This window comes from Grampus griseus, assembly GCF_964374135.1.
Source record: "Grampus griseus genome assembly, chromosome: 1".
In the NCBI taxonomy this organism is placed as follows: domain Eukaryota; kingdom Metazoa; phylum Chordata; class Mammalia; order Artiodactyla; family Delphinidae; genus Grampus; species Grampus griseus.
Genome location: NC_139017.1, coordinates 60,789,815 through 60,802,743, shown reverse-complemented (window position 1 = coordinate 60,802,743; position 12,929 = coordinate 60,789,815). Strand labels below are relative to the sequence as shown.

General features: G+C 44.8%; 1 protein-coding gene across 1 annotated transcript; it reads left to right on the top strand.

Annotated features, from left to right (window-relative positions):
* The first annotated feature begins 1,479 nt into the window (after positions 1-1,479).
* On the top strand, positions 1,480-4,189 carry LOC309824421 (vasculin-like). The gene is given in 3 exon segments (XM_082657302.1): positions 1,480-2,231; positions 2,920-3,497; positions 3,499-4,189. Coding segments are annotated over 3 exon segments (1,494 nt in total). The 5' UTR covers positions 1,480-1,693; the 3' UTR covers positions 3,877-4,189.
* Positions 4,190-12,929: the final 8,740 nt, after the last annotated feature.

The following is a 12,929-nucleotide window of genomic DNA, read 5'->3' as shown; positions in this document are numbered from 1 at the left end:
TGGGCGCCAGGGTCTGGGGGTAGGGGTTGCTGGAGGGCAGAGAGTTCCAGTTTTTCCAGAAGAAAAGAGTTCTGGAGATTGGCTGCCGCCCAACGTGAATCTCCTGAACGTTTCTAAACTCTACACTCATAAGTGATATGATGATACAATTTTATGTGCATTTCACTACAATTAAACATCAAACATGGACTTCCCTGGTGGCACAGTGGTTAAGAATCCGCCTGCCAATGCAGGGGACACGGGTTCGAGCCCTGGTCCGGGAAGTTCCCACATGCCGCGGAGCAACTAAGCCCGTGCACCACAACTACTGAGCCTGTGCTCTAGAGCCTACGAGCCACAGCTACTGAAGCCCGTGTGCCACAACTACTGAAGTGCATGCACCTAGAGCCCGTGCTCCGCAACAAGAGAAGCCACCACAGTGAGAAGCCCGCGCACCGCAACTAGGAGTAGCCCCCGCTCGCCGCAGCTAGAGATAGCCCGCGCGCAGCAACGAAGACCCAACGCAGCCAAAAATAAATAAATAAATAAATAAATTTAAAAATTAATTTTAAAAATTATTTAAAAAAAAAAAAAACACCAGAAAAAAGGGGATTATTCAAAGTACCGAAAACCTCCTCCCGGGATCGAGCGCAGCGGCACCCCCAGGCCAGGGGCACCTCTGGTGTCGCAGAAGGTGATTGAATTACTCAGATATGAAGATCATCTTCTAGGTTTTGTGTAAAAGGCCCCGGATATTTCAAGTGGCCATTTTGGAATTACAATGTTTCTGGATAATTTTGCCCCAGAAGTTTATTAAAATTGGCAAGAATCATCTCTGAAGTGAATTGGTAGTAGTGAACAATTCTACAAGCTTTAAAGAGACCCAGGCATTTCTTCAGTATTTTGGTTCAAACGGATTATATAACTGGTTAAAGTATTTCAGCTGGTAGTATTTTTGCCCTCCCCCGCCCCCCAATCCCTCCCCTCTTGTTGGTGTTCTTCAGCCAGAACTGTAAGATATGTTTGATTTGTGTACTGAGTAATTTCTCTGCAGTTTCAAATTACTGTTTAAATATTGCTGAAGTTTCATGGCAGTTTATTTTTACCTTTATTTAAAGTTTTAGGAATTTTTGACCTCAGTCCTTTTCATGTCACAATGGGACAGCTTTTCTAAATGAAGACATTGAACGAATACAATTTTTTTGCTTTTATCTTTTATTTACATGGAAATTTAAGATGTTGCAGTTTCCCAGCAGCACGGTAGTATTGAGATAGCTGTGTGTCTCTGTTTATGCTGATGTTTAGGAATGCTCTTCAGATGTGAAATTTTCTTTTTGTTTTTGCTTTTTGGCTCGTAAATTGGATATTTCATCTGGAGTGGATAAGTACAACAGTGACAAGTACATGGAATAATAAAGAAGACTTTAAAATCTTAAATCCAAGGAACTTGGCTAATTCTGGAGATAACCATATGAAAACTTTAAAACAGAAGTATGGGTAGCTGACTGAAGTAACTCTATGTCAAGTAGCCATAGGTTAAGTATCTTCAAAGAACTTGGATGTTATTTCAGAGGATACAAAATAAACAAACAAACTGGAAAACATAAAGATTACAGAGAAAAACCCAACACCTTCCTGTGCAGTCCTGTTGGAATTTGGACTTGCCATGAGGTGTTGAAGCCTTGTTTCGCTGAGTTGGAGAGACTGGACCTAAATGGCGCAGCATGACTTTGCTCCAGCCTGGCTTAATTTTCCTACCCCACCATCATCAACAAAGTCGTCACTGAATTTTGAAAAGCATTCTGAAAACTTTTCATGGACAGAAAATCGTTATGATGTGAATCGTCGACGACACAACTCTTCAGATGGCTTTGATTCTGGAATTGGATGTCCTAATGGAGGTAACTTTGGAAGGAAAGAAAAAAATGGATGGCGTACACATGGAAGAAATGGTACTGAAAACATAAATCATCGAGGGGGATACCATGGTGGAAGTTCCCGTTCTCGTAGCAGTATTTTTCATTCTGGAAAAAGCCAGGGCCTACATGAAAACAGCATACCTGACAGTGAAACGGGGAGGAAAGAAGACAAGAGAGAACGCAAACAGTTTGAGGCTGAGGATTTTCCATCTTTAAATCCTGAGTATGAGAGAGAACCAAATCAGAATAAATCTTTAGCTGCAGGTGTATGGGGCCTACACGCCCAGACACACACATACCCAACCAAAAAAATCTCCCAAGCTCCTCTCTTAGGTATGTTTCCTTATTATTCAGTTTTTCTGGGAACAGCTGATTGCATAAGAATATAGAACCACCTGGAAGGTGTTAAATAAAATCTCTAAGAAATTAGGAATAATTTGGATTTGATTAAAATGAAAGTAAATAAAAAATCAAGAATGTTAGTGAGCATTTGTCATATAAAACTACCTATCGATACTATTGGTACTGATCCTTGGTTAATATAATAATTTTAGAAATGATTTAAAGGCAAATACATCTTTGAAAATATTGAGAATAAAATGTATTAATATAAAGATTTTGGTTCTCCTGTTTCAGGGTTGGTCAAAGGATTTTGGGCACTAGTTGAAAAGATGTTTAAAAGGAGGATGTACTCTTTACTGTGTCTTAGGTAAACTAAAAAGTGTGTCTGCATTAGAAAAAAGAAAATGGTTAATTGTGGCTTGATTAATTGTTAAATTCCCGGTACTTTCCATAGGAATACAATGAAACTTTCATTGTATCACACTTCACTATTCCTTTCTTACTTTACCCCCTGGGTTCCCAAATATTGTTTTCCCCATTGCAACATTTAAAATAGCTATGTTCCTGAGGAAGACATGAGAGAATTTTAGGAAGGACTTCAGTAGAACTTTTCTAGTGCTACTTCCTTCCAGGCTCTCAGGGTGTCTCCCGATCAAAAGCAGAGTCTCTGGAGTCCAAGTCCTCGATTTTGAATATCCCCCGAATCCTAAATCTAGAACTCAAAGGATGCTGGTCATTAAGAAAGGTAATACAAAAGACTTACAGCTATCTGGATTCCCAGTAGTAGGAAATCTTCAGTCACAGCCAGTTAAGAATGGGACTGGTCCAAGTGTTTATAAAGGCTTAGTCCCTAAACCTGCTGCTCCACCTACAAAACCTACACAGTGGAAAAGCCAAACTAAAGAAAATAAAGTTGGGACTTCTTTCCCTCATGAGTCTACATATGGTGTCGGAAACTTTAATACTTTTAAATCAACTGCCAAGAATTTTAGTCCATCAACAACTTCAGTGAAAGAGTGTAATCGCTCAAATTCCTCTTCACCTGTTGACAAACTTAATCAGCAGCCTCGTCTAACCAAACTGACACGTATGCGCACTGATGAGAAGAGTGAATTTTTGAAAGCATTGAAAAGGGACAGAGTAGAAGAGGAACATGAAGATGAAAGCCATGCGGGCTCAGAAAAGGATGACGACTCATTTAATTTGCATAACAGCAATAGTACTCACCAAGAAAGGGATATAAACCGAAACTTTGAATGAAAATGAAATTCCACAAGAGAATGGCAATGCCTCGGTAATTTCCCAACAGATCATTCGGTCTTCAACCTTCCCACAAACTGATGTTCTTTCTAGTTCACTTGAAGCAGAACACAGATTGTTAAAGGAGATGGGCTGGCAAGAAGACAGTGAAAATGATGAAACATGTGCTCCCTTAACTGAGGATGAAATGAGAGAATTCCAGGTTATTAGTGAACAGTTACAGAAGAACGGTCTGAGGAAAAATGGTATTTTGAAAAATGGCCTGATCTGTGACTTCAAGTTTGGACCCTGGAAAAACAGCACTTTCAAACCCACTATTGAGAATGATGACACAGAGACAAGTAGCAGTGACACATCAGATGACGACGATGTGTGAAGGATTTCCTAACAGCTTTAGAAATTTTAGTGTGATACATCTCTCATACAGTTTGGGGTGAATTGTAAAAATGAAGAACTATAATTTATGTAGTAAAATACCCCATTAGAAGATGATTTTTTGGGGGAACTTCAATATGAAGAAAACCAAGAATGTTGTGTTGGGCTGTGTTGAACATTATTTCTTTGTTAAATGAATGTTGTAGAAATGAGGACTTTGGTTGATCCAACATTGACTTTCTTCATCACTGCAGCATTTCTCTGACTAGCAATGTGACGATGTAACAAATGAGATTTTCTCATTTAATAATAAAAAAATTGTGTAATGTTTAAAAAAAAAAAAAAAACACCAAACACAAGTGCCCCTCGGAGAGACAGTAAATATTTTTGTCGTTCACGGTTTAGTGCTGCCTCATTGTCAGGGTGCTAGTCTTCAGTCAACTAGCTGAGAACTGTTACAGAGGGGATGGGAACTTCCATGAAAGAGCTTCTGAAGCTAAGTAGACTGGTCCATTTCCTAATTTCTTCAATGAATATCTGAGTGCTTGCTGGAGCTGGGCACTGTACTTTGTCCTCGAGATAGACAGCTGTGAAAAAATTATACAAAGATCCTTGCAATCTGGGAGTGAGAGGTGGGGTAGGGAAGGACCCCCAGATAAAAGCATGGAAGTTTTTAGCGTGTTACCAGATGATGCAGGTTACGGGAACAATAAAGCATCAAAGGGAAAGAGGGCTACCCTAATTAGAAGGGTACATGTGGACAGATCCGAGGGAGCAGCCCCTGTAGATACGGAGAGAAAGAACATTCTAGGCAGAGAGAATAGTAAGTGCAAGAGGCTATGGGGAGGGAGCTGCTAGGAACAGCCAGGGACAGCGTGCCAGTGTGTCTGGAAGGGCTTGAGGGAAGGGGAGGGACGGTGTGTGTGTGTGTGTTTTGTGTGTTTTGTGCGTGTGTGAGAGAGAGAGACAGAGAGAGACAGAGAGACAGAGAGAGACAGAGAGAGATAGGGATGGGGAGGGGAGAGAGGGAGAAGACTGCTTTTATTCGAATCCAGATGGGAGCCTCTGAAGGGTTTTGAGCTCCGAGTGACACGATGTGACTTGGGACTTACCAGGATCACCGTGACCGCTGTACCTAGAACAGATTGAATGGGAGGGGGCAAAGCAGAAAACGGCATTTGGAGAGGGTGCACAGAAGGGGAGAGCAGGGCTGATGGGACCTGAGGGGAGAGGTTTTCTGTCTCTTGCAGGGTGCCGGCTAGGGTCTAGTCTGGGAGTGGCGCCCTGCTCCCCGTCTGCAGCACTCTGCCCTCCTCACCTCCTGTAAACGGAGGCTAAGTACATCCTTGAGGCTCTCCCAGAGAGTTGATGGCCTGCCTGGGACAGTCCTGAGTCACAGCCCCTTGGCTGTCACCAGCTCCAGGGATGCTCCTGTCCTGAGCATTAACCTCCCTCAGGGGGAGTCCTCATTCTCCGGGAGGAAATGGGTATCTCACTGCTGCGGGCTCTTAACACCTGTAAAGTTGCAGGACAAATGACTTCGCTGAACATGCTTCATGCAGGGAGGAGTGGGTAATGTCAGAAAACGGAATAAAACTTCTGAAAACTCCGAACCAGGGGATTGCAGAGAACCTCGCTGTCTTCTCTCTTGGGTGCGTGTGTGTGAATCGGGGAAGGAGAGGGCGGGCACCGACTTGGGTCTCGGTTCGCCCCCACGGACCATCCTTCCAGGGCAAGTTTTTCTTAGCGTCACTCGATTTCCTGAAGTGGGAGAATGAATACCCAGTGTAGAAAAGGGGGAAGAAAAGCGTGTTAGTTAGCATGAAATATGGTCATCTGATGACTTGTCCATTATGTATTTGAGGAAGCAGAGATTCTGAAGACCTTCACCTACTCAAGGAGAGGAAATTGCCTCTGTCTAGACCAGGACCTCTTACCTTTGCCACTGGTGACATTTTGTGTCCGATAATTCTTTGCTGTGGGCTGTCCTGGGCATTGTGGGATACTCCTACAGTATCCTTGGCCTCTGCCCAGTGGACGCCAGCAGTCCTTCCCCAGGTGTGACAGCAGAAATGCCTCCGGAAATTGTCAATTGTCCCGGGGGCGTGGAGCTGGGGGAAGGGATGCAGAGTTGCTCTGGGTTGAGAGCCCCTGACCCAGGCTCAGCAGGCACATGGGTGAAGTCAGGACTGTGTATGTCATGTCCTCTCTGGCTAAGAATAATCGATGGAGTTAAAACGAATAGTGGCTTCTGCTTGGTCACTGGGACAGCAGAGCATTCACTGTTCTGCCTTGAGAGAACAATTTTCCTGTGTTTTAACTAATAAGGCCCTTGTGATGGCTGGATTCTGGGCACCCCAACTAATAAGCGTGCCTATAAGGCAAAGAAACCAAAACCAACGTCCTCCCTGATTGCTAGGGAGGGGGCATGTTTTCTTTCCTCTCCCTCTCCTGGATCCATGCAGTAATTAGCCAAAGTAAAATGAATATTAGCTCATGCTTGTCTTTATAGCATACTCGCCAGCACTAATGCAGTAGTGCTAAACCAATTTTTTTTAATAAATTTTAAAAAATTTATTTATTTTTATTTTTGGCTGCCTTAGGTCTTTGTTGCTGCGCACGGGCTTTCTCTAGTTGCGGTGAGCGGGGGCTACTCTTCATTGCGGTTCGTGGGCTTCTCATTGGGTGGCTTCTCTTGTTGCAGAGCACGGGCTTTAGGCGCGTGGGCTTCAGTAGTTGTGGCACTCGGGCTCAGTAGTTGTGGCTCGCGGGCTCTAGAGCACAGGCTCAGTAGTTGTGGCACACGGGCTTAGTTGCTCCGCGGCATGTGGGATCTTCCCGGACCAGGGCTTGAACCCGCGTCCCCTGCACTGGCAGGTGGATTCTTAACCACTGCACCACCAGGTAAGTCCCTAAACCAGTTACTTTTTGAACTTTATGGATTTAAATAATCCTTGGCTCTGAAATTCCTTGTACCCCTCAGCTAGGTAACCACAGGCCCCTCTGCCCTAAATCCTTTTCTTATACTTTGTAGCTTTTTAAGCAAGGCGCCTCTTTAGGAAGACATAATCCATTCTCTGTAGAAAACATGAAAGACCTGAACAAATCAAGATTTCTCCATGGAGAATTCAGCTAGTCCTGTGCTTAGCTCCTAACAAGGAAATCCATCTCTACACCAAGCACACCATTACCTGGACTAATGCCTGACTTGAATAACAAGCAAATTATTGTGCTTTTAACTGTACCCTGCTCGGTCACACAGCACGTGTGAGAGAGGAATGTGCCCAGCTTCTCCAGGAGAAACAGGTCAGGCCTCTAATCCTCCTTTTCTGTCACCTTCCCCTCCCCCTTTCCAATCCTTTCTCTTCCCAGCAGAGCAGAGGGAACAAAAAGAGACAGCTAAATTATGTTTAAAATGGAAGAGTCTAAAAGAAGAAAAACGGCGGTCCGTACTGACTTGGGAGAGGATGCATTATCTATCCACAGCCTCTGCAGTGTGGGCTATTTGAGGACAATCAGTGTTCTCACCAGCTTGCTGGAGGGCGATATCTGCGAGCCTAAACCAGGCTTTCTCAGCCTCAGCACGACTGCTGGGTGGGGTTGGATGCTTCTTTGCTGTGGGCCTGTCCTGTGATGGAAGGACTTTTAGCCTCCCCTAAGCTGTGACCATCCAAAGTGTCCCAAGACACTTTCAAATGTCTCCTGGGTGCAAAATTGCCCCTGGTTGAGAACCAGGGCACCAAGCCCTTCCATATTGGGATGTATTTGCTCTCTCTCCCATTCTCTCCCCCGTACACAAAACCCAAGAAAATCATGGTTCCTGTGTTAAAACTGGGGAGATCAACGTGCTCTTCATGTAGGTAGAATGAGCGGAAAGGAAAAAGACACTGACTTGTGTGTAGGCAGGAGACAGAGTGGGAACCCCCTCAATGCCAAGACTGAAAAGAGTCTTAGGATGTGGGTGAGCTTGTGGCTCCCGCTGGGAAGTGGCAATGCCCCTGGTTGAACAAGCCAACTTTCGAACGCCTCTACCCTGTGCACTTTGGAATCGGGCTTGCTGTGGGCGAGATGAGGAGTGATGGCGAGGCTGCAGAGATGAAGGCGCCTCTGAAGGTGCTGACTGTCTCCTCCCACACTACTTGTGACAGGGGAGAACTACCCAGCTTCACAGAGATACCCATTGCTCAGACAATGACAATCCTGTCTTGGACCTAAACATCGGGATGAAAGAGGGCTACTGACAAGACAGACGTTGTGCAAGCATGGGGTTGCACTTTCATTACAGACATTGAGGCAAACATTTCACTCTTGGTGATATAAAGAGACCTCCCTATTTTTAGGAACTTACAAGAAACATTATTGCTTGTCCTTACCGGCCAGAAGGAAAAGCGGGAGAACGAGCACACTGCAGTGAGCCCCCATTTCCACTAGATGGCGGTGTACATCTTCCTCAGAAGCCAGGCGGGCAGCGCTCTGGGCAGCTCGTTGGCCTAAGTAAGACAAGGGCCTCTCTTCTTTTGGGAGACAGGCGTCTCCTGTCATTGTCGGCACAAACAGCCCCAAACAATTGCACTGACCACGCAGCCCTAAGCCACGTTCCCGGGCACTGCCGTCTGTTCAGGAGTGAATGCTGGGAAAATGAACCACGCTAATTTGTTTGATTGGGGGCAAAAATAAGATCTCAAGTGACAGTGGGTGTAATTTATTTTTCCAACAAGAATAGGGGCAAAGCCATTTCATCCCCCCCCAACTGCTGCCATAAATGAAAGCAATCACCTAATTAGTCCTGAATTACTAACTGGCAGGGTAAAGACCGACTGGAAATCAGATATATATGGGGGGAAGATGGCGGAAGAGTAAGACGCGGAGATCAACTTCCTCCCCACAGATACACCAGAAATACATCTACACGTGGAGCAACTCCTACAGAACACCTACTGAATGCTGGCAGAAGACCTCAGACCTCCCAAAAGGCAAGAAACTCCCCCATGTACCTGGGTAGGGCAAAAGAAAAAAAGAAAAAACAGACAAAAGAATACGGACGGGACCTGCACCAGTGGGAGGGAGCTGTGAAGGAGGAAAGGTTTCCACACACTAGGAAGCCCCTTCGCGGGCGGAGACTGCGGGAGGCGGAGGGGGGAGCTTCGGAGCCGCGGAGGAGAGCACAGCAACAGGGGTGCGGAGGGCAAGGCGGGGAGATTCCTGCACAGAGGATCAGTGCCGACCGGCACTCACCAGCCCGAGAGGCTTGTCTGCTCACACGCCGGGGCGGGCGGGGCTGCGAGCTGAGGCTCGGGTTTCGGTCGGAGCGCAGGGAGAGGACTGGGGTTGGCGGCGTGTACACAGCCTGAAGGTGTTAGTGCACCACGGCTAGCCGGGAGGGAGTCCGGGGAAGAGTCTGCACCTGCCGAAGAGGCTAGAGACTTTTTCTTCCCTCTTTGTTTCCCGGTGCGCGAGGAGAGGGGTTTAAGAGCGCTGCTTAAAGGAACTCCAGAGACGGGCGCGAGCCGCGGCTAAAAACGCGGACCCCAGAGACGGGCGCGAGCCGTGGCTAAAAGCACAGACCCAGAGACGGGCGGGAGACGCTAAGGCTGCTGCTGCCGCCACCAAGGGGCCTGTGTGCGAGCACAGGTCACTATCCACACCGCTCTTCCGGGGAGCCTGTGCAGCCCGCCACTGTCAGGTTCCCGGGATCCAGGGACAACTTCCCCGGGAGAACGCACGGCGCGCCTCAGGCTGGTGCAACGTCACGGCGGCCTCTGCCGCCGCAGGCTCGCCCCGCACTCCGCGCCCCTCCCTCCCCCCGGCCTGAGTGAGCCAGAGCCCCCGAATCAGCGGCTCCTTTAACCCCGTCCTGCCTGAGCAAAAAACAGACGCCCTCCAGCGACCTACACGCAGAGGCGGGGCCAAATCCAAAGCTGAGCCCCTGTGAGCTGTGAGAACAGAGAAAGGGAAATCTCTCCCAGCAGCCTCAGGAGCCGCGGATTAAATCTCCACAATCAACTTGATGTACCTGCATCTGTGGAATACATGAATAGACAACGAATCATCCCAAATGGAGGAGGTGGACTTCGAGAGCAAGATTTATGATTTTTTCCCCTTTTCCTCTTTTTGTGAGTGTGTATGTGCATGTGCAGGTTTTTATGAGGACATAACTTTTCAGTTCCTATGGGTAAATACCAAAGAGCATGATTACTAGATCACTGTATGGTAAAAGTATGTTTAGTTTTGTAAGAAACTGCCAAGTATCCTCCTAGCAACAAATGAGAATTCCAGTTGTTCTGCATCGTCAACAACTTTGGTATTTCAGTATTTGGATTTTAGACATTTGAATAGGTGTGTAGTGGTATCTCATTATTGTTCTAATTTAAAATTCGCTGATGACATGGAATGTGTAGCATCTTTTCATACACTTATTTACCATGTGTCTATTTTCTTTGTTTAATCATAGTTGTTTTGTTTTTTAACCAATGCCTACTAACTGTTGTCCTCCTGTGTCTACTTATATTGTCTTTTTTCTTTCTTTTTTTTTTTTTTTGAGCTTTTGATCATTTAGTCTTTTTCCTGGTACGTCCAATTATTTTTTATATTAAAATGGGGCTTAACTTATTTTAGGAAACTATAAAAATGCCTCCACATTCCGGATGTTGTTATCGTTCTCTTGAAAAGATTTACTTTTGCCCATGGCAGACAGTTACTATAGGGCCTGGAAACCTTAGTCCATTCTCAGTTTGAGCTCATTCAAAGCCGTTTTTCAGTCTGTGTGACGGTTGCTCTATGTCTGTCTTGTCCTTCCTCTACGGGTGTTGCCCTTTGGGATTACCATGTGAACGTTTGGATTCTCCCTATTCCCAACTACCCTTGTATTTGTTAGGCTTTAAATGTAATGGTTCCCCCAGCCCTGTGAGACTAAGGATACGTGTAGCTTGTCATTCCATTAGTTGTTGCCTTCAGCTTGAGCTCTTGCCCTTTGGCTTCTGTGGTTAGAGTCTTCTGAACTCCTTGGCTTTTCAGCTCCTAGGCTGTATGAGTTGAATCAGCAAATGCCCCAAGGAGAAAAGCTGCACCAAATGTCAAGCTTGCGTCTGTGTTTCCCTTCTCTCCAGAACTTGGCCCACATGTCTCGGTGTCTTTCTAACATTCGGATGCTGGCGAAGAGATGTTTTCTTACTTTATCCAGGTTTTCTAAAATTTCTTTAGACTTCACCTGATCTTATGTTATTATTGAAGTATCATCTCAATTATCCCTAGGAAGAAAATTTACAATTTTATGTTTTATTATTTTATTTTCTATATTACCTCAGTTTCTGTAGAAACCTTTTACCTGATTCTTCAGTCTAGTTCCTGTGTTACCAGTAAGATGGAGATAGGTGGAGGCTAAGAATATTGGGGGGAAAATCACTGATGAATGATATGTCTTGTTCTTTTTGTTTTTCCTCTCCTTATTTACTCTGGCAGCCTACATTTGCCCTTCTTGATTTAACCCAGTTGCCCAAATAAGCAACCCACTCTGGCAAAGACCTGACTTAACTCTCATAAATGTCTGCATGTTAGGATTAGCTATATGATGAACACCATGCCAAAGCTCTTTGTGTGACCAGTCAGAATGGCCATCATTTAAAAAAAATCTACAAACAATAAATACTGGAGAGGGTGTGGAGAAAAGGGAACCCTCTTGCACTGTTGGTGGGAATGTACACTGATACAGCCACTATGGAGTACAGTATGGAGGTTCCCTAAAAAACTAAAAATAAAACTACCATACGACCCAGCAATCCCACTACTGGGCATATACCCTAAAAAAAACATAATTCGAAAAGAGACATGTACCACCATGTTCATTGCAGCACTATTTACAATCGCCAGGACATGGAAGCAACCTAAGTGTCCATCGACGGATTAATGATAAAGAAAATGTGGCACATATATACAATGGAATATTACTCAGCCATAAAAAGAAATGAAATTGAGTTATTTGCAGTGAGGTGGATGGACCTAGAGACTGTCATACAGAGTGAAGTCAGTCAGAAAGAGAAAAACAAATACCGTATGCTAACACAGATATATGGAATAATCTAAAAAAAAATTGTTTTGAAGAACCTAGGGGCAGGACAGGAATAAAGACGAAGACGTAGAGAATGGACTTGAGGACACGGGGACGTGGAAGGTTAAGCTGGGATGAAGTGACAGAGTGGCTTGGACATATATACAGTACCAAATGTAAAATAGATACTAGTGGGAAGCAGCCACATAGCACAGGGAGATCAGCTCAGTGCTTAGTGACCACCTAGAGGGGTGGGGTAGGGAGGGTGGGCGGGAGATACAAGAGGGAGGAGATATGGGGATATATGTATATGTATAGCTGATTCACTTTGTTATAAAGCAGAAACTAACACACCATTGTAAAGCAATTATACTCCAATAAAGATGTTAAAAAAAATTTAGAGAGTAAAAAAATTCAAAAGAATTGGCCACACTCCTCCAACAGATTCTAACATTTAGCAGAACAGAATTCACACTGAATCTGGTTTATGAGTAAAAGAAAAGTCAAGTTTAAAGTGGATCACAGATGACAACATTTCTTTTCCATGTGCCTGCTTTGGAGCCATATTTCTGCTGACCACTCAAAACCTTCCTCTTGAGTATTCTGTGATATATTAGAACCAGGAATAAGGGATGTTAGTGCTGGAAGGGTCAGCCAGTGGTCTGTGATTTAATTCACATATCCTTTCTGCACCAGACTCTTTAAGATCATTGAGTTAGCCTAAGAATTTTGAAGCTGTAGAATTCAACACAGTACATTACAATATGCCAATATTACTATTCTCCTGCTCTGACATTCTCCACTGATGGACAGATGAAGGAGAAGGAAGGGCAGTCACCAGTAACTGAGAGCAAATGAAACTGGAATATTATAATTCAGTATCATTTGAGTGACTGAATTGGCTGGCAGAGTGTTCTCCAGTTAAGGGTGAGGAAAGATTAATTCTGCACATGACACCACTACTGTATTTATACAAGTCTACTGGGACAGTTGTTTGCCTTGAATTGTTT